At 41.6% G+C, this 22,248-nt stretch overlaps 1 protein-coding gene across 2 annotated transcripts; it reads left to right on the top strand.

The window, feature by feature from the left end:
* The first annotated feature begins 2,082 nt into the window (after window positions 1-2,082).
* On the top strand, window positions 2,083-22,056 carry pkib (protein kinase (cAMP-dependent, catalytic) inhibitor beta). 2 transcript variants are annotated; one of them, XM_064990392.1, is made up of 3 exons: window positions 2,083-2,243; window positions 19,808-19,967; window positions 21,182-22,056. In XM_064990392.1, exons 2-3 carry the CDS (start codon window positions 19,835-19,837, stop codon window positions 21,262-21,264), a joined length of 216 nt encoding a protein of 71 aa, XP_064846464.1. In that variant the 5' UTR covers window positions 2,083-2,243; window positions 19,808-19,834; the 3' UTR covers window positions 21,265-22,056. The 2 variants fall into 2 exon arrangements, with proteins under 2 accessions (XP_064846464.1, XP_064846465.1); XM_064990393.1 differs by lacking the exon at window positions 2,083-2,243 and adding an exon at window positions 12,576-12,691.
* Window positions 22,057-22,248: the final 192 nt, after the last annotated feature.

The raw sequence follows: 22,248 nt of genomic DNA, 5'->3' as shown, positions 1-22,248 counted from the left end.
TTATATTTGTATTCAGTAAATTTCCTATTCAAGTGAAGTCATTCACTTCCTGAACAGTAGATGCCAAATTTCCTGCTCAACCATGTGTCTCACCTTATACTTGTAGCTACTACAACCCACCCAATCAATACAAACCCATAGTAGCAATGATTTAGCATGAACCCAACAGATTAGAAGGGGTTATAAAGCATGACACATTCTACAAGACAGACATTAGAGCTTTTCTCTACCCCAAATGCCCAGCTGTTGGAGACAGCAGACAACTCTGGTGAGGAGTGAGCCCCAACACCTTGTCACAACAAGGTCATCTCTAGGAAACCTCTATTAATAGACCCTGGGCTGTTTTCAAAGGGACAAGTAGGGATAATTCTGGAATCATGTTAATGGAAATAAATATATTTATCAATCAAGGGGGTCAAATGGACTCATGGATTTAAATCTCTCTCATGGATTCCATCACCATCACTTTAATTTGAGAAGAAAAATGCATCCCAATTGCATTCCCCCCGAGCACAAAACGCTGCTCTGAATCATTCACTAATGGCCTCAGCAGTGGGAGACATTAAGATAGGGAAAAAAGATAATGTGTGGAAAATAAGTATGTAAATGAGTCATTCATGGCTTTTTGCAGTGAGCAACAGTACAAAGGGCTACTGTTCAAATGCACAGTCAGATAGCTTTAGTAGCTTTGTCACCTTCAACATATCAGATTAGGCTAATTTGGATAATCACATATTCTGGCTATGGAGTATTAGGAAGTCATTCATGAGTACCTTGGGTTTCACATGTAAATGAGTAAGTATGTAAGTAGTCTTACATGAGCCTTGGCTTGTGGGTTTCATGGGTTTCATGGGTTCCATGGGTTTCACATAGGCATCAGTTTATAAACCAGGTACCTTGCCCTAATTTTGGCTGTGGAAGGGGAGCACAGTCTGATCATGTTGCCATTTAAATTGCTTTAGTTAGATTTAGAAGATACATTTCCTCCCTTATCTAATTATATATTCTTAAGCTGTTTAGTTTGCATAAAAGCCTGACATAGGCCTACTCGATACATTAAGAAGAGTGACAGATGGTTTTAAATCACATTTAATCTAAGTCAAAGCAGTGGCTATTCTTTTGCAACTGCTACTGCTTGTTCAGACAGTACATAAAACAAATTCCATTGATAGGAAGCAGCCTAATTCCCCATAGGGACTTCATACATTCTCAGTATATGATAGTTGTTTGAATGATAAGTGAAATCACATTTGCAGATATTCAGTATGCATACTTATATTAGAGTTAGTTTGTTTTACCTCTCCAAGCTACTTACTATCGCATATCCCTGATGATTTAATAGAACAGGAAGGTCTGCGGGAAATGAATGCAATTCACAAAGAAGTACAACAAATCTCAACATCACAAGAGACCCCGACGATTTGAAACTCTTGAAATGGAACTGCGTCTGATTCATACAGTTCATTATTTGGCATTGTCCCCGTTCAGTTGGTCTGTGTTTTCTCCAGCGGAAAAGGAGTGTTCCCTGTCCTTCCATGCAGATACGCACAATTATATCTTGTAAAAAAAATTTTTCGCTGTGGCTGCCTGTCTACTCTGGAATTTAATGTTACATTTCACAATGTACAGAAAACCTCATTGCTCGTTTTATTTCTGGAAACAGAGCAATAATGCGGAGGCATACATGTGTTCAATGATGCATATTTATTATACAAATAAATGAACCACTAGACAAGTAAGGAATTCAAGCATTCATTTGGTATACTGTCTTTATCCATCAGAAATATGCAATGACTGGAATTGCTATAATGGCATAGTAGGCCAAAGGCTTTGTTTTTCATTGCATGACAGTTCAATTCAAACTGATGCAATGCAAATGCCAATACTACATTATCAGTTCCTTATCAGAGCATATGTCAATCTGAATGTCCATCAAACTGGTGATATAGGGTCGTAATTACATTATAATAGACTTCAAAGATACTGTGATAGAGGACGAAACAAACGTGCTCAAGTTAAACCCGCACTGGCCTCTGCGCGTTCCCGTGCGAAGTATGTCTGTGTGATGTCACCGTGTCGGGGATATAGTTCCTCTCACTAGAATAAAGAGAGTAGAGGAAATCACGATGAGGATGGACTGTGCGCAACGCGTCCTATCCATGGGTTGTCGATGGTGAAATATATATTTCGAGGGAGCGCATTTAAAGCACATTATTGTAACAACCATTTGTTCTACACATTGGGTAAGTAAGTGTCACAATATGTCGTGTTTTGGAAGGTTACTCGTCGTCAGGTTGTTGCCCAATGCCGACAAGTAACCTCCAGGCTGCTGAAACATAATTTATGCGCAAGTTATACGGTTCTTAATTCAGCTGGTTATTGTTGGCATTACTTGCGGTAGAAATCTGCAGCCAGAGGATTTCAATCATGTAAATTCCACACATGACAATGCCGTAATATGCAATGTCATACACATTATAGACCACAATGTGCAGATGTTGGAGCAACCTTTTTGTCAATCGATCTATCCGTTGTAGGCTACATTCATTCCATTGTTATTGAACAATCATGTTGTTTGTCAAGCAGAAGAATATCGACGAATATCATGCTACTTGGATTGATTGATAATCAGGGTTATTATCAATTGTTCATAAGGTCGTTGTATTTTAAGGACAAATCCTCCTCTCATTCCAAATGACATTAGCCTTTGAAGGCTATTCAATACTTGAAACAAAGCTCACCTATCTCTAATTCAATTGTTTGTCCCTCTGTCTGAACACCTAGCTGATTTGATTTAATGCCATAAATGTTTCAATTAGCTTAGCAGTGCAATCACGAGGAACAATACTGATTCTATCAATCAGTGTTTCCTCATTTATTTTAGATGATATATTATATTACATTATATTATATTATTCCCACTGATCAAATAAAGCATGGTCACATTTATATGGCTCTCATCTTTTGAATAAGCTGTTTGAAGAAGGTGACACTCGGCTCAAACCTTTCCGATGACAACTCAAATCTATGGTTTGAAACAGTGTTTGCTCTACTTGCATCATGCAGTAGGATGTTGTATTTATGGTGATCTCCAAGCACTGGGTTTATTCCTGATTAGAGCATGCATTCCATTCCAGTGTTTGACTCCCTAGCTCCTGCTGAGTAGAGGGTAAGCACCATGCTATTCCTTTCACTCCCACCATCAACACATCCACCAGTCAACACCTGCCCCGAGAGACTACATGGCTGGCAGAATAATGAGCCAGCCTGGGGAAATGTGTTGATTATGACACAGGGAGGGAAGAGATTGCAGACACATTCCAGTCTTAAATCTGTTGACTGCCTGCTCTAGTCTTTAGAATCCTGTGTAACATGTCATTTCCAGACTCCATCGCACAATCTGTCTGACCTTCTCCACCATAATTATTGTATAAGTTTAGAATGACTGTAGTGTAGGTGTCAGATTACCGCCCAAACAGTGCCACTCAGCTTGGACCAGGCTGTTGTTGTCAACGGACTGCTGTGTTTTCTAAAGAGGATACTAAAAGTAGAAGTGAGATGTTGTTTAACGCATATCCAGAGGGACAGCTGAAGTTGCATGGGGACGTGGCGTTTACACCCCCCTCTGCTTCCTCTGGTCAGCACTTTGTCAAATAGACTCAACGCTCCTTCACCTCGCAACGCTATCCCATTGTTATGACTCTCTGGAAAGGTAAAGAGAAATGGGAAGAACGCTGTTACCCTTTTCACCTTAGAGGTGGGGTTTGTATGTCCCGAGCTGGTAGCTGCCTATAGGCCTATATTCCTGCTATCTGGAGGTTGTCCGGTGTTAAATATGCAAATATAACTATTCATCATTTTTGTGGACCAGTGACCATCATCTGCCTGTCACTAAGGATCTTATGTCACAGTAGATCATTCCAAATTGGTCAGTATTGACTGTACTTTAAAAACATGTATTCAGGTAATGAGTTTAGGTGCCTCCCATTTGTATAATCCAGTTAATTGGCTGAGTTGATGACAGAGAATTAGTAATGTTGTCTGCCTACTAGGTTGTCTAATTGCACACATGATGGGAATGAAAAGGGCAGTTTGGTACCACTTATTTCCCTGTTATCACGTTGTGTCGTATCTACACATCAAACGTTTTTCTCAAGAATGTCTGATAAAACAAATGCAGAGAGAAACTGTGCTTTTTATTGTATCAAACAAGGAGGGTAAACTGTAACCTGATTAGAGACTCATCAGGAGTTTGATCGAAGACACCTCTACCTTAAATCCCCAGAGACCAACTGTCTTTTAAAGATGGCGTCTGAAAGGATTAGGGCTTAGTCAGGTAAACGCTGACAATAGGTGGCATTTCAATTTGGCCATCTTTAACTACAGTCTGCCTGCTTCAGGAAAGCGGTTTTGTTGTGGCGGCTCATGCTGTTTGAAGTTTTTTTTTTCTGCTTCAGTGAGTGTCATCAAGGCATCTGTTTCTGCCTTTGACAGTTTCTGTGCTGGTATTTCACTAGCAATGCCTCAGGAGGGATCCTCTTTCCCATCCTTCCTCTCTTCTGCCTCGCTCCCTCTCAGCTTAGTCTGCCCCACGGTAATTAATAGACCTCGTCAACTTGTAGTCCTAAAAAACGGAACTGAGTTACCTCTGGTTCGTTCAGCCATTCCTATGGAGAAAATGAATGAGAAAAGAATATGGTTGTGGGATAAAGGTTGAAAATAAGGTTATACATTTTTGTTCTATGATTGTAATACCAGTCAGTTAACATGATCTTTATGAATTAGGAAGCATTTATGTGTTTTTTTTTTAATTACATAAATGCTTCAAAATGCACAGAACGTGACTTTAGCTGATGAAGATTATCTCATAGAACAAAACATATCAAATCTCCTAAACCTGTGTTTACCACATTCTCTGTTTTCTGTGTTTATCAAAAAAAAAACGACAAGAACTAAATTAACTTTCCCATAGGCTTTGTCCAACGAACCATGGCAGAGTTAGTGCCTACAAAAAGACGCCGTTAATATTTCTTTCTATTGGCTCTTGTGAAACCGCATCAGTTTTAGTACTTAGCCAAGCATGCTCTCGCTCCTCTCACTATTGAGTCAATAAAATGATCACAAATCTGGCCCATTGTGGGAGTCTAACATTGTCATTCTGGACTGCTCTGCCAGTGTCAGATCAGCCTCCAGAGGCTGCTGCACACACACACACGTCCTTTTTGAGAAATATTGAATGCGAGGAAACTATTTTTGGATGTATTGCTAATGCTTTATCCATACTACATTATTCTTATGTTGTGTACTGTAGTGGAGTGTTAAGTTCATCATGTTTTTGGAGTAAAAACAAAAAAAACATTATTTATTTGAATTTTGCCCCCTTTTTCTCCCAAATTTCATGGTATTAGTAGTTGCTATCTTGTCTCATCGCTACAACTCCCATACGGGCTCGGGAGAGACGAAGGTTGAAAGCCATGCGTCCTCCGAAACACAACCCAACCAAGCCGCACTGCTTCTTAACACAGTGCGCATCCAACCCGGAAGCCAGCCGCACCAATGTGTCAGAGGAAACACCATGCACCTGGTGACGTGGTTAGCGTGCACTGCGCCCAGCCTGCCACAGGAGTTGCTAGTGCGCAATGAGACAAGGATATCCCTACCGGCCAAACCCTCCCTAACCTGGACGACGCTAGGCCAATTGTGCGGCTCCCCATGGACCTCCCGGTCGTGGCCAGCTGCGACAGAGCCTGGGCTCGAACCCAGAGTCTCTGGTGGCACAGCTAGCCTTAGACCACTGCGCCACCTGGGAGGCTGTAAATAAACATTTTGGGGATGAAATCTCCACTTCCCTGTTGTTGCCACACTGGATTTCGATCCAAATGTGCTGATTGACCCACAGTGAACAGTGGTATTCCTCCGAGGTTCCTACCGTCTTGGTTTGTCTTTGTCCATCCTTCTCTGTCTTGGTCCCTTTGGGTCACCAGCTGCCAGTTTGTCACAGAAAAGTGGTCAGTGGAGCTTACTATATGTTGCAGTGCCAGTCTTACATGACACACATGCAGCAACCTCATGAGAGTACTTAGCTCTCACTGGGAGAGCTAGTCTACATAGTGTACCGGTGCGTACCAGCAGAAGTAATTTTAAGACCACAACACAGGTTGGGTTCCTTGTTCCCAGGGCCACAGATGGTAATTCATACCACATACATAGATTTACTTTAAAACACAAATAAACCACATTGTACACTACCGGTCAAAAGTTTTTAGAACACCTACTCATTCAAGGGGTTTTCTTTATTTGTACTATTTTATTTTTACATTGTAGAATAAGAGCGAAGATATCAAAACTATGAAATAACATATGGAATCATGTAGTAGCCAAAAAAGTGTTAAACAAGTCAAAATATATTTTATATTTGAGATTCTTCAAATAGCCACCCTTTGCCTTGATAGCTTTGCACACGCTTGGCATTCTCTCAACCAACATCACCTGGAATGCTTTTTCAACAGTCTTGAAGGAGTTCCCACATATGCTGAGCACTTGTTGGCTACTTTCCCTTCACTCTGCGGTCCGACTCATCCCAAACCATCTCAATTTGGTTGTTGAAAAACAAATGATAGTCCCACTAAGCCCAAACCAGATTGGATGGCGTATCGCTGCAGAATGCTGTGGTAGCCATTCTGGTTAAGTGTGTCTTGAATTCTAAATAAATCATGGACTTTGTCACCAGCAAAGCACCCCCACACAATAACAGCTCCTCCTCCATGCTGAGAACCACACATGCGGAGATCATCCATTCACCAATAATCTCAAATTTGGACTCATCAGACCAAGAACAGATGTCCACCGGTCTAATGTCCATTGATCGTGTTTCTAGGCCCAAGCAAGTATCTTCTTATTATTGGTGTCCTTTACTAGTTGTTTCTTTGCAGCACTTCTACCATGAAGGCCTGATTCACACAGTCTCCTCTGAAGAGTTGATGTTGAGATGTATCTGTTACTTGAATCTAATAAACTTATCCTCTGCTGCAGAGGTAACTCTGGGTCTTCCATTCCTGTTGCGGTCCTCATGAGAGACAGTTTCATCATAGCACTTGATGGTTTTTGCAACGGCACTTGAAGAAACTTTCAAAGTTCTTGACATTTTCCGTATTGTCTGACCTTCATGTCTTAAAGTAATGATGGACTGTTGTTTCTCTTTGCTTATTTGAGCTGTTCTTGCCATAATATGGGCGGTATTTTACCAAATAGGGCTATCTACCTTGTCACAACACAACTGATTGGCTCAAACACATTAAGAAGGACAGAAATTCCACAAATTACCTTTTAAGATGGCACACCTGTTAATTGAAATGCTGGTTGAGAGACTGCCAAGAGTGTGCAAAGGTGTCATCAAGGAAAATTGTGGCTATTTGAAGAATCTCAAATAAAAAATATATTTAGATTTTTTTAACACTGTTTTGGTTAATACATGATTCTATATGTGTTATTTCATTGTTTTGATGTATTCACTATTATTCTACAATGTAGAAATAGTACAAATAAATAAAAACCCATGAATGAATAAGTGTTCTAAAACTTTTCACCGGTAGTGTCCATCTGCATAAATTATAACAATACACGTTATATTTCACAGAGTGCACACAGTAGATGAAGAGCCCCACAGTCACACAGCTCTGAAGCCTAATCCTTGTCTTTATCCAGCCCTGTGTAAAGTCTAGAGACTTGGGGCAATAAAACAACCAGGATTTTGTAATCTTAAATCACTGGATTTGAGCCGAGTCATCACAGAGGCTAAAGATAAACCACAAGCAATCTAGGCTGTACTCGTCACCCTGCTTTATATCCTGCGTTGCACTCTGTTGATGAAGCTGCGGTCGAAAGAGATACTGTACGAGGAATAACAAATCTGAAATAGACCACCTAGCTGTGATTGTTTGGCCCCAGCAGACCACACAAACTGCCTGGTAAGGTCTTCAGCAAGCCGGTTGTTTATTGTAGACTGCCCTATGTGATTTGATGAAATGGTACTCTCATTTACTGCTAGACAAACCACCTGTCTGCTCATGAAGTCACGCATGATATATGGCCCAATATAAAGACAAGGGTTTCATTCACAAAGTGTTTTATTAACCTCTGGCAGGAATTATCTCGAATGTGAGGAAATTCATTATTTATTAAAGCCATTGATGATTAAAGTTTTTATTTATTTTATTTACAAGCAATAGTTTGCAAATAAATTACAAAATTACATATGAGTTTCCTTAACCTGTAAGCAGTCTATGGACAAGTTATGACAGCAATCCATGCTTTGGTTTAGTTTCCCTGGAACTTTTTCCACATGCTAAGATTTTAGCATTTGTAGCACAAATCCCATTCAAGTCATGGGACATTTTTCGCGCATCATGTTCAATGCAGCTAGGTGACTTTGTTGAGCTTCACAATCCATTTGAGATACTTTCAAATTATTTGGACACAATGTGCGAAAAATGCTAATATCAGTCCCATGACTTGAATGGGATTTGTGCCAAAAATGCTAAAACGTTAGCATGTGGAAACCGTGCCAGGGAATCTAAACCAAAGAATGGATTGCTTTCATACCTTGTCCATAGACTGCTTACAGGGTAAGAAACCCAATGTGTCATTTGGGTAAACTATCCGCAACCATTTTGACAGGGAGTTATGCTGAGACCAAGGTTTATTTTACTGATTAGCCCTGTATATACAGCAGGACATATCAATATTCATATCAATACTAGAAAAGCAAAACACAATCATAGAAAAACACATTATTCAGGTAAAAGGTCCTCCATCAGTCTTTTGAATTGCCCAAGAGGCACCATGTTATCCAAGAGTCTTGGATGATTGTTTTTCCTTTCATGTGTAATAAACCTTGTTAATCTGGATTGTTTTAAGCTAAATTGCTGTGGAAATTGTACAGATACATTGCCTTCAGAAAGTAATCACACTCCTTGACACACCCCTTGACACCCACATTTAATCACACCCACATTTTGCTGTTACAAAGTGGTATTAAAATTGATTTAATTGTACTTTTTTTTGTCAATCTACACAAAATACTCAAATGTCAAAGTAGATGAAAAATGTATGAAAAATAAAACACTAACATATGTATTCAACCCCCTGAATCAATACATGTTAGAATCACCTCTGGCAGCGATTACAGTTGTGAGTCTTTCTGGGTAAGTCTCTAAGAGCTTTCCAAACCTGGATTGTGCAACATTTTCTCAGTTTTCTTTTCAACATTCTTCAAGCTCTGTCAAATTGGTTGTTGGTCATTGCTAGACAACAATTTTCAGGTCTTGCCACAGGATTTCAAGCAGATTTAAGTCAAAACTGTAACTCGGCCATTAAGGAACATTCACTGTCTTTCTAAGCAACACCAGTATAGATTTGGCCTTGTGTTTTAGGTTATTGTCCTGCTGAAAGGTGAATTCATCTCCCATGGTCTGGTGGAATGCAGATTGAACAAGGTTTTCCTCTAGGATTTTGCCTGTGCTTAACTCCATTACGTTTTATTTTTAATCCTGAAAAACTCTCCAGTCCTAAAATGATTACAAGCATACCCATAACATGATGCAGCCACCGCTATGCTTGAAAATATGGAGAGTGATACTCAGTAATGTGTTGCATTGGATTTGCCACAAACATAACACTTTGTATTCAGGACAAGAAGTTAATTATTTTGCCAAATGTATTTCACTATTACTTTAGTGCTTTGTTACAAACAGGATGCATGTTTTGGAATATTTTGTATTCTGTTAGGGTTCCTTCTTTTCGCTTAGGTCAATTAGGTGAGGGTTGTGGAGTAAATACAATGTTGTTGATCCGTCCTCAGTTTTCTCCTATCACAGCTGTAACTGTTTTAATGTCATCATGGTGAAATCCCTGAGCGGTCTCCTTCCTCTCCGGCAACTGAGTTAGGAAGGACGCCTGTATCTTTGTAGTGACTGGGTGTATTGATACACCATACAAAGTGTAATTGATAACTTCACCATGCTCAAAGAGATATTCAATGTCTGCTTTTTATTTCATTTTTACCCATCTACCAATTGGTTCTCTTCTTTGCGAGGCATTGGAAAACCTCCCTGGTCTTTGTGGTTGAATCTGTATCTGAAATTCACTGCTTGACTGAGGGACCTTGCTGATAATTGTATGTGTGGGGTACAGAGATGAAACAGTCATTAAACAATTATGTTAAACACTATTATTGCACACAGGGTGAGTCCATGAAACTTATGTGATTATGTGACTTTACTCCTGAACTTATTTAGGCTTGACTTAATAAAGGAGTTGAATACTTATTGACTCAAGACATTTCAGCTTTTCATTTTTAATACATTTGTAAAAATGTCGAAAAACATTATTCCACTTTGATATTATGGGGTATTGTGTGTAGGACAGTGATAAAATAATTGCAATTTAATACATTTTACGTTCAGGCTGTAACTCAACAAATGTGGGGGAAAAGTAAAGGGGTGTAAATACTTTCTGAATGAATTGATTGACTGATTATATAGGAGGGTCTTTGGGCCTATTGAAAATGTGTTATTTCACATGTAGCCAAATAGATGAGTCACCATAAATATCTATTTGTAGCGATTGCCAGTGCATGTGTGTGCATATACACAGTACAAAATATGAATATTTTATTCAAATCCACTTATATCATCAATTATGCAATTGTATTCAATTGAGTAGAGAGAGCTGTTTTTATTTGATAGGGTCACTGTCACTCGGGCACATAATGGTGAGGCCATCAGACCTATCAGAGAGTAGTTACAGTGTTGGGGTGCCTGCCTCTTCTGGCAGGTGTGTGTAATGAATCGGCTTTCAGCATTTCCGCTCGCTGACTCTTGTTCTCCCCGACATTAAACTCCTCATAAATCTTCTCAAGGTGATTTTTCAACAAAGTGCAAAGGGAGGAAGCCTTTTCAAAGTCACAGGCTGCTTCCTGGGGGAGAAGGCCATGACTTGACAGTGAGTCTCGAAGATGCCCTTGGCAACACGACGGGTCACAGCATCAAGCTTTTGAAACCAGCATCTAAGATATGCATTAATTGTGATGATAAACGGGGTTGTTTAATCTCTGAATGCTGATTGGCTGAAAGCCATGGTATACCACAGATATGACACAAAATGTATTGTTCACTGTTCTAATTACGTTTGTAACCAGTTTATAATAGCAATAAGGCACCTCGGGGGTTTGTGGCATATGGCCAATATACCACGGCGTTGCATCGTACCTATCCCACGGTGTTGCATCGTACCTATACCACGGCGTTGCATCGTACCTATCCCACGGTGTTGCATCGTACCTATCCCACGGCGTTGCATCGTACCTATCCCACGGTGTTGCATCGTACCTATCCCACGGTGTTGCATCGTACCTATCCCACGGTGTTGCATCGTACCTATCCCACGGTGTTGCATCATACCTATCCCACGGTGTTGCATCGTACCTATCCCACGGTGTTGCATCACCTATCCCACCTACCTATCCCACGGTGTTGCATCGTACCTATCCCACGGTGTTGCATTGTACCTATCCCACGGTGTTGCATCGTACCTATCCCACGGCGTTGCATCTTACCAATACCACGGCGTTGCATCGTACCTATCCCACGGTGTTGCATCGTACCTATCCCACGGTGTTGCATCGTACCTATCCCACGGTGTTGCATCGTACCTATCCCACGGTGTTGCATCGTACCTATCCCACGGTGTTGCATCGTACCTATACCACGGCGTTGCATCGTACCTATACCACGGCGTTGCATCGTACCTATCCCACAGTGTTGCATCATACCTATCCCACGGTGTTGCATCGTACCTATCCCACGGCGTTGCATCGTACCTATCCCACGGTGTTGCGTCTTGCTGTGGCACGGTATATTAGCCATATACCACACCCCCTCTGGCCTTATTGCTTCAATATAGCCTTGATCAGTTTAACACACTGGTGTGATAGAAATGTTTGTTTCGGTATTATATTAGCATCTGGGTGATTTTCTTAGCTATTATGACTTAGTTAGGACTTTTACAGAAATATTAAGTGAAAAATGCATTTTGTTCCTCAAATGCTCAACTTCAATAAGACCTCAATGTGTTTTGTTCTGTAAATTGCCAACTCAGCCACGGGCAGCTGTTTTCCAAAGCTCTGTTGTGGCTTATTTCAAGATCAGGTACTGGCTTTCTTCACTTCAAAGCATGTAAGATATCCAATTGACTATCCAGTTCAAAGGATTTTAGTAAATCTTGGAGGGATTTGATCATATTTGTGTCCCAAATGCCAACCCAAAACCTATTACGCTGACCTATGAGCCCTGATCAAACATAGTGCACTATACAGTGGATAGTGTGCCATTTGGGAAACAGCCCATATGAAGCCTATCGGGAGAATGTTTCATGTTTGTTTGAGGAGGCAGGTGGCCAGCAGGACAGGCATCCTCCAGGGACGGCCTCTCTCCCTCCGTCTGGAATGGGAGATCGACCATGGTCCCGCCTCTACAGTGGTCAGTAGAAGATGAATCACATTGCCTCTCTGCTCTGCCTCGTCTCCATCTCTCCTAGCTGCTGCTGCTCAGGCCAACTCACTTGGCTATAAATAGGGAAAGATTAAAACCTCTCATCCGGCTTACCTGCACAGCGTCTTCAACTCGCCTGCTAAGTATGTGTCGGGTTTTTTCTCTCTCCATTGCTTGTAATATGTATTCTTTGAGCACTGGGGGTGTTTATAAAGATGTTTTATGAGCTCATCAGTGGCTTTAAGAATGACTCTGTCTGACCAGATGTGACACTAGCTACAATAATGTAGGATATTTATGAGAAATTGGCAACAAGAATTTGCAGATGGTATGAACTGAAGAGATGCTCAATCAGGCTTATGAATCTCTCGATTGGAAATACCCTGGAGGAGCCCTACTCAGTGATTTGAAAAAGATAAGCTTTTCAGTGCATTAAAGTCACTTGTCAGTTTGGTGCTCTTACATATGACTGACAGAGAATGTGCAGCCCTGGGAGCTGTGTCCTCTAAATCCCAGGCATCAGGAGATCGCCTGTCCAAATATAGCCCTATATGGAGGTGGAGGGCCCTCTTCTCTTCCCGGCTGCTATGGGAGACATTCACTTAATTACCCTCTCTATGCGGCAAAACATGGAGGCAACATCTGTAGGCTTTGTTTCAAATGACATCTTTCCATAGCAAAATGACAAATATTAGTAGTTGAGAGGAAATATTGTGGGCTCCCCAACTAGGATATATTTCTGGGTAGAAGAGGTCCAATGAGCAGTGGAACATGATCAAATGGGCATCTGCTGTCAAGGCTTTATAGTAATGCTGAAATAACATTGTGCATAGACACACTGTACTGTAGCCGTGATGCCTGTGATTCATTTAATTGCATGTTTTCGCAATGCCATGTGGTTTCTTATCAGTTACATCAGCTCCTACAACATTCAAAGAGATTTTCTTCCTTAGCCTAATGGCTGTTACGTGCACCCTTGTTTTTTTTAATTTCTGATCTGCTGTGCCTTAATCAAATGTTGTCACAGTATTTCTAGGTTATGTTTGGCAGTCATCCCCATTGCCTTGCTCGAGTCTCTCTGTGTTGGCCGTGTTATCTGACCGCTCGCTCGGTCACATGCTGCCCTTTTGGACAGAGGGTTGCTGGGAAAAGCCTGTGAGCCTGCTGAGAGGGACAGACCGAGGACGGGCCGGCCTTCCACGCTGTCATTCACAGCGGGACCGACACAGCTACCACTGGGTTGGGTAAAGAGCCCATAGGGGCAGGATACAACACTCTTGGATGGACATCGCTCAGATATAAATAGGACACTGTCACATTTCTCTTCCTTGTAGAGTATCTTCCATCTGTGGAATATCATTGTTTTCAATAATACCTCAGTGGACAATTAGACAATGGTGCCAGATCAATGATGTCATGTTATGCTTTGCGCTGCTATATGACCGGGTAACAGTGGGAGTAAACAGTGGGAGTGGAGAGGCAGGCTGTTCACTATGCTCTGTGAGCAGGACTCTTTTGTTTGTTTGGGGCTACAGTAATGAGAGTCCCTGACCCACCTGAATAATGAACAGCCAACTGTTTATTCACAATGCTTCCATGTGACTTAATTCCCTTAAGTTTCCCACTGAACACGGCTCATTATCAGACATAGGGAGCTCTCTCTTCTCTCAGTGGAGTGGAAAGAAGAGGGGGAACCCAGGGACAGGCTCCTCGTTGAGCCAAGGTGGAGCCTTAGGTGTTTTTTGTTCTGCATGCAGTTCATCCACCTAATATATATATATATATGCCATTTAGCAGATGCTTTGTCAGTCGTGTGCATACATTTTAAGTATGGGTGGTCCTGGGAATTGAACTCAATATCCTACTATTGCAAGCTCTACCAACTGAGCTACAGAGGATCACGTATATCTGTCCATGTAAGCCTCCTGGCAATTGGACATACATACGGGTGCTGTCGGATAACCTCAACACAACAATGGCCTTTATGACAGCTGGTTGAATGTAGTTTAAGGTGCATGATTTGCTTACAAATTGTATTTATCACCTAGTGATGAAATACTATAGAAGGCTCTGGAAACAGTTGGTTGAAATAGAAACGTGCACTGAAGTTCTTTTCGTTCCCTTATGAGCTAATTGGCATGTTGACTCTGCACCCTGTGTCACATCTGAGTGTTTGTAACTGCTCCACTTTCCCTCACCTATTAATCCTCTTACCTCAATCGAAAGCTTATTTCCATGTAGATTAAGAGGCGGTGGGGTTATTGAAAGTGTGCTATATTCTCCATTTAATACGAGGAGGATCAAGAAAGCTTGTGGCTGGCAGGGTGTGCAGCGCTAGTGATGAGTGGTGGTGGCCGTCTGAGCTTGAAGGTCAGCCTAGCCCAGAGTAATGGTTCTCTTTCAAGCCATTGTCACTAAGTAAATTCAATGGGGATCCACGTGTTGTTTCCTGTTCTGACACAGGAGTAGGAACTTCCAGTGGCCGTTACCCTTACCACACTCAGCCAAGCTGCTCTAGGTCATCACTCCACATTGGTCCAACCAGCACTGGTGGACAGAGGGAGACGGTTTACAGTTCAGCCATTAGTTGGTGAGACAATTCAAAGCCACTAAAATAACTACGCTTTGACAGGTTGTGAGGACAGGCCACATGACATAAGAAGCTTCCATTTACAACTAAGGACATGTTTCCATTCCAATTTCAGAAAGACAAGTCGGTGGCTAAACCCGATCTTTTCCACAAAGAGTTCTGCAGTGAAACATTCTCAGTAGTAGAGCAGCAGAGCCGAGTTAAGGGTGTTTACGACTTTGTGCCGAGTTAGTTTTAGTCTGTACAGTGTCTCCTGGGAAATGCCATGTGAATGGAATGGCATTGCGGCACAGTGGCTGTGCACATCTTATCCCCACTCCGTAGAGCAGCGATGATTCACTGAACTCAAAACATGTTTTGCTTATCTTGTTTGTTGGAACGTAAATAGAACCCAAACGACCTGAGGGTTACATGTCCAATACGTTTTTGACCTGATCGTTATGTTCCCACAGTTTTTTTTTTTACACGGTGTGTTTCTTTTCATGCTTCATAAAACGTAACGTGGTGTGGTCACACGTCATACATTTTTCATCGTATGCATGAGTGCTTGCTGCATATATCAGTATCTGTATAGTCCTGTTGTCCCTATAACCAATCCTATGTTTTAAAGGGATGGCTCATTAAGTCAATAAAATGGGCTTGGTTTTCAAATGAGTGTCCATTTTCAAATATTAAGTCCATTACAACTGATTTGATATTTTGATGAGTTGGAACATAATCGGAGTTTTTAGCATGAATCACTCATCTACCAGGGTCCACTCCTAGGTCAGCCGTTTAGACCTATTTGTGTACTTCACAAGAAGTGTTACCTTCAATATTTAGCTTTGACGTGCCTGAAATGAAAGACGGCTCTTCCTCCTCTGTTGTTGACAATAATAATTGCAAATGTTTTGGAGATATTCCACATTTATGTTTGCATTTTGGAACTGTTATCTGGGTTTCATGTTTTTGTCAAGATTGTCAATCTTCATCTGATGGAGAGATGTCAGTCATCCGTGCTGTGCTCGGTTAGTATATTTTTCCTATATTTGTCCCTTCAATCCCATCCAGAACAGATAACCTATAATTTCCGTTCTCGGAACATAAATAAAACCTCCCAGGATTTTTTAGGGAACCATAGTAAAACATTCTCAGAACCTCCCTGCAACCTAAACATGAACATTCCCAGAACAGACGAAATGTTCACTTCCGTTTTCAGAACGTTTAAAAAAACATTCCAGTCAAAAAGCGTATGGCTTCGTTCCCAGAACCAATGGGAAACTAAAACCTACATTCCCACAACTTCCAAGGAACCAAATGTCCTAGCTGGGTAGTCATTGAGCATTATTATAAATAGACATGAAAGGAAACGCGTTCAGGAATGAGGAGATTTCTCTCCATTAACAACTTCTTGTTGTCATACTGTACTGTAGCTGGAATGTTGTAAAGAATTAGGAGATAAGATGTTGTGCTACTCCAATACTGTTAAGGATTAAGACTGGATTAACAGTCTTTGTTTTAGAGGGGTTTGATATTAGATCATGTTGAAGTAGAACCAGTAGAACCAGTCTGATCACTGTGTTCATCATTCTATTACACTTGTGAATCAGAATGGTGAATGCAGCAATCAGGCTGGTTCCACCACGCTAGTGTTGCTCAAGATATTTGACTTCCTTGCATACTTTCAAGGGGGAAAAAAATGTCTTACCCCATTTTCTACCCAATTGGTAGTTACAGTCTTGTCTCATCACTGCAACTCCCATACAGACTCAGGAGAGGCGAAGGTTGAGAGCCGTGCATCCTCCGAAACACAACCCAACCAAGCAGCACAGCTTCTTGACACAATGCCCACTTAACCCGGAAGCCAGCCGCACCAATGTGTTGGTGGAAACACTGTGCACCTGGCAATCGTGTCAGCGTGCACGGCACCCGGCCGCCTCAGGAGTCACTAGTGCGTGATGGGACAAGGACATCCCTGCCAACCAAACCCTCCACTAACCTGGATGACGCTGGGCCAATTGTGTGCTGCCCCGTGGGTCTCCCGGTCACGGCCTTCTGCGACAGAGCCTGGACTCGAACCCAGAATATCTAGTGGTACAGCACTGCCTTAGACCACTGCGTCACTCGGGAGACCTTTCGAGGGAAACATGTTTGCTGATTGGCAAGGCTCTTATAGTCAGTCTTTAGTGGTCTAACCTGTAGTCAGATTCTATCCTTTCTGATTCCGACAACAATAGGCCTTTACACACCGACACCGCTCATCCCACATATGCATAGGATGCTTTACGACGTCCTCCTTGCTGCAAGTGTGTGAGTGAGCTCAACCATACGGAGACAAGCTTGTGTTTCTAACAACAGTGGGCAGTGATGTTCTCAGTCAAACATACACAAGCTGCTGCCTCCCTCCTGTCTCCTGGCACTGGGCTCTCGTTGGCTGCTTGGCACAGGGGCCTGCTGGCAACGCAGCCAGCTCCTTTTATTCCAGTGGACGTGGATGATTGAATGGCTGCACTGAGGAGAATGCCAACACCAGTTCCTGCTGCTCCCACTCTGTGAGGGTACTGTTGGTTCCACTGCTTCCCAGAGCCCTCTATTGGATGGGACCCAAGTCCAAATACAGCAGTCTCTCTGTAGGCTCAGACAGTTATGGATGCATGTGTTTAGCAGTGGGCCTTTAAACATGCAGGATCACTCCTCCAAGGGTCTCACTCTCAGCGCACACAGGGCCTTTATATGGGCCATGCTGCTTAACCAGTATTCTGTCTTCTAAAGCTGGCCACAGATGAAGCTGGCAATACATAACACCGGTGGTGAAAAAAGTACCCAATTGTCATACTTAAGTAAAAGTAAAAACACCTTAATAGAAAAGTCACCCAGTAAAATACTACTTGAGTAAAAGTATTTGGATTTAAATAGACTTTAGTATCAAAAGTAAAAGTATAAATCATTTCAAAATCCTTATATATTTTAAGCAAATCAGATGGCACAATTTTCTTGTTTTTCTATTTATTTACGAATAGCCTCTGATTAACATCTCTCTGCTTGGACCAGACTCTGATTAACATCTCTCTGCTTGGACCAGACTCTGACTAACATCTCTCTGCTTGGACCAGACCCTGACTAATATCTCTCTGCTTGGACCAGACTCTGATTAACATTTCTCTGCTTGGACCAGACTCTGATTAACATCTCTCTGCTGGGCCCTGATTCTGACTAATGTCTCTCTGCTTGGCCTGATTCTGATTAACGTCTCTCTGCTTGGCCCTGATTCTGACTAACGTCTCCCTGCTGGGCCCTGATTCTGACTAACGTCTCCCTGCTGGGCACTGATGCCGGCTAACGTCTCCCTGCTGGATCCTGATTCTGACTAACGTCTCCCTGCTTCCGTCTGACCTGCCTCACCGGTGCCCCAGGTGTTAAGCTGGAGCCCTATTTAAAATAGCGACAAAGCTAATCCAAGAATAGCCTGTGTTGATTTAGGAGGTTTTGATTAAATTCTAAATCTTGTGACATCCAGTGGGTGCTTATCACCTACGGCCTTGATCTACACCCACTGGAGGCGATGCACCATCTGTTGAAGGATGGCTAGATGGGTTTTTTAGGCACTATCTGTGTGTGTGCTGTGTTCTTGGAGGTAGGACATATTGCCTTTGGAAATGTTTAGGCTGTCTAAATGTTATCGCTGGTGTTAAAAATATAAGATAGTGAATAGTTCAGGAGAGACTGTAATCCAATCTCTGAGTATCTTTACTTAGCGTTAACAAAACAATACAAGAGGGAATGGTTTACTCCCTGTTTAACATGCACAGCAGATTATTATAAGACCTACAATACTGTATTGATGTGAAATGCGCCCTCTGCTGGTCAAATTGTACACTGCATTGCATGGTATTTCGTCTTACTTCATTTGGTCTCATTTAAAACACAGGGTTGTTTATTCAAAGGGGAAATGGAGCTGCAGGAAAGGTTGCGTAACACATAGTTGAGTATTGATCACAATATTGATCAGATGTATATGTCCCTGTAGTAATACCAATCAATGGTCTTTAGGTCAAGTTAACAAAGGTCCTGGATATTTAGACTAGAGCTAAAGGACCAAATGGCATTAGAACAGGGTATTGAAGCAGTGCTCTTAGTGAAAGCACTATGATCTGTAATATTGCTCATATCAGGTTTATGTCTGTAGAGCTTTACTACACTGTACAATACCTTACCAGATAGTTGGAGTTAAAAGCATGACACTTTACCAGACGAAGAAATATAGACTGATTCATTCTAAACATCAATTTTTCCAAAAGATGTTAGGCCTGTTACTGCTTATTGTTACAAGTACAGCGTGCCCAATACATTGATTACAGTGGAAGCTGCTGAGAGGAGGACGACTCATAATAATGGCTGGAACCGAGTCAATGGAATGGCATCAAACACATGGAAACCCTCCGTTTGATGTATTTGATACCATTCCACCTATATCCTGCTCCAGCCGTTACCACGAGTCCGCCCTCCCCAATGAAGGTGCCACCAGCCTCCTGTGAGTGATTACCTCTTGTAATATGCACTGCAGATATTCTGTTGTACTGGGATGTGTGACTGAGAGCTTGTGCAATGATTTATAACGCAGTGTTTATCAACCAGTCACAATATGTTTAGACATAAAATACACTATGGTGTTGTGTTCCTTTCCCTCCAGACTATGCTATGAGGACAGGGCCCAGCGATGACTGATGTGGAGCCTGTTGTCACCGACTTTGCAGCCACGGGGAGGACTGGCCGGAGGAACGCTGTACCTGATATCGTTGAGGCGGGGCCTGCTGACCTGTCAGACAAACTAGCAGAGCTTTCAGTTGTAGGTGGGTAGTGAAATGTATTTTTTAAATTACATACCGTACTTGACTGCATACTTTCAGCAATATTTACAATAATGTACATAGGCCTCCATGCTTTCACTCTGTTAATGGTTAGGCTGAATTGCACAATTGAAGGTATTTTCATCTCAACATTTAGATGAACAGTTTTACCTGTTTACTTTAGATGTAGTATTGCACCTTTCCATAAATGATACAATCCAAACCTAAATATAAGGGAAAAGCATAGCAGAGCATCACTGAACAGAGAACAAAGCAGTCTGTCATTAATAGATGGTTGAGTGCTTTTGTTAGGACCGGCCAGCCCAGTACCCATCACCATTAGCAAGTGTCTGTCTGGATAGCCAGCTTTCCATTAATCAAGTCGGGTTTAGTGGAAAGGGCATCTGGAAGTTAACAGTATGGAAAATGTACCACAGCTTTAACTGTTTAAATGGAAACTAAAGAAGGGAACAGCCATCTCTCTCTTTTTAGTAATAACTCAATGGCTGTGAGGGTCATTTGGAAAGGGCTATCTATCAGTGAGGGGAAGCCAATCAATGCATTGGTTCATAGGGGTGGGGAAGTAATTGTTAGTTGGAGGCCTCTGCATATACAGTATATAACTGTATTACTCAGCGCTGCTTCTTTTCACTTAGTGGCTACAGTGCAATGTCGGAGTCCATAGATCCTCATGTTATAGAGGGCATGAACCAGATATAACATAGTTGCCTGCAATTTGCAGTATAAATCCCCTAGGCCTTGCCCTATGAGGATCAAAGCAGAGTAGTGTTTGAGCGGTAGAATAAAATACTGTAAGTGTCTGGCTGGAAGCAGTCAGTATTGGCCCATTTCCTCAGAAGATTCTCATCTCTATGTGGCGTATTGCACTTTGTCAGTGTTCGAAACAGTATTAAAATGCTGCATATGAACAAAGCGGTTGAGTTGAGGGTCTATGCTATGATTAGTCTCTGTTGATATTCAAGGTGTCAGCTAGCTAGCTCGCTATATGTTATGTGCTGAGGTTGGTAATCTCATATTCCTTTTATCTTGCGAATGCAACATATCACCCATATCTTACAAAGCAACACAAAAGAGGGGAGAGTACACAGCTTGGATTATAATTGGAATGCAGCCATTTTCCACTACATGGGCCTTGAGGCATTTTCAATTCTATGTTTCTGACGAAAATAATGAATGCTGTTCTGTGTGTTTCTCAGATGATGAAGGAGGAGAGGGCTCGTCCTCTGGAAGCCCACCGAAGAGTCCTACAGAGGGTGAGGAGAAGGCAGAGGGGACGTAATTGGGCCTTGGTCTCTGGCTAACTGACTACGAGAGAAGATGGAGAACAAGAGAGAGACTGTCTCTAACATGGACCACTTCTCCTCAAACAAACCCCATTGACCAGACAACTGTAATCGCCATGCACCGTGCTATGCAACATCAGGACACCTATGATGAAAACTTAAAGAGCTGTTGGATGATGACGGGAAGGGAGAGCTCTGTCGCTAGGAATGAAGTGGTTGTTTCTTTGTAGCTTTAAGGGGGTATTCATTCAAGATTACCCATAATTCATTACATGTACGGTGAATGAGCCTGCATTTATGTCTTGTTCATCTTAGCATATGCAGTGAACTGGTGAAGTGGCTGACAGTTGGGCATGCCTCTGAAAAATGTCATTTCATATTTGAGCGAGAGTGACTTGTACATACGTTGCATACAGAGGTGTTCCAATGAAAGCATTTTCTCAGAATGTTAACATGTAGTTGCAGGAATGTCTCTTTGCACAACAAAAGTATAAACATTCCATTTGGTGATGTAAGTACAATTTTTACCTTATAATTGTGATTTATTAGTGTGCTACAGTACAAACCTCTACTGTGTGTTTTTTACTGTTAAAATCAACATTATTATCAACTGAGTTATTAGAAGTAAAAAAATATATGTATTTTCGGTCTGTAAATATAGTTTTACATTATATTTGCTTCCTTGTAAAAATGCATTTCAATGTCCACTGCAGCTAATAAACATTATCCTCTACGTACGGCAATGTTGTGAATATTTTTCAGATGCTATAATTAAAAAATATATGTTTTTTTTTGTTGTCTTTGTACAGGGGAGTCATCTCATTACACAGTGAAATTGATACCAACGTTGCTGCCAATGACAATATTTGTAATTGGCTGTAAAATGGTGATTACATTGTCTATCCTACTTTTCCTTAGTCAGCTGCAATGATACAGTATGTCAGTAGAGCTTTTCTTAGCCATGAAACCAGAATATTGTT

Source organism: Oncorhynchus masou, chromosome 16, assembly GCF_036934945.1.
Source record: "Oncorhynchus masou masou isolate Uvic2021 chromosome 16, UVic_Omas_1.1, whole genome shotgun sequence".
Classification (NCBI taxonomy): Eukaryota; Metazoa; Chordata; class Actinopteri; order Salmoniformes; family Salmonidae; genus Oncorhynchus; species Oncorhynchus masou.
The sequence above is the reverse complement of the archived record's forward strand: the minus strand, read 5'-3'. Positions and strand labels throughout refer to the sequence as shown.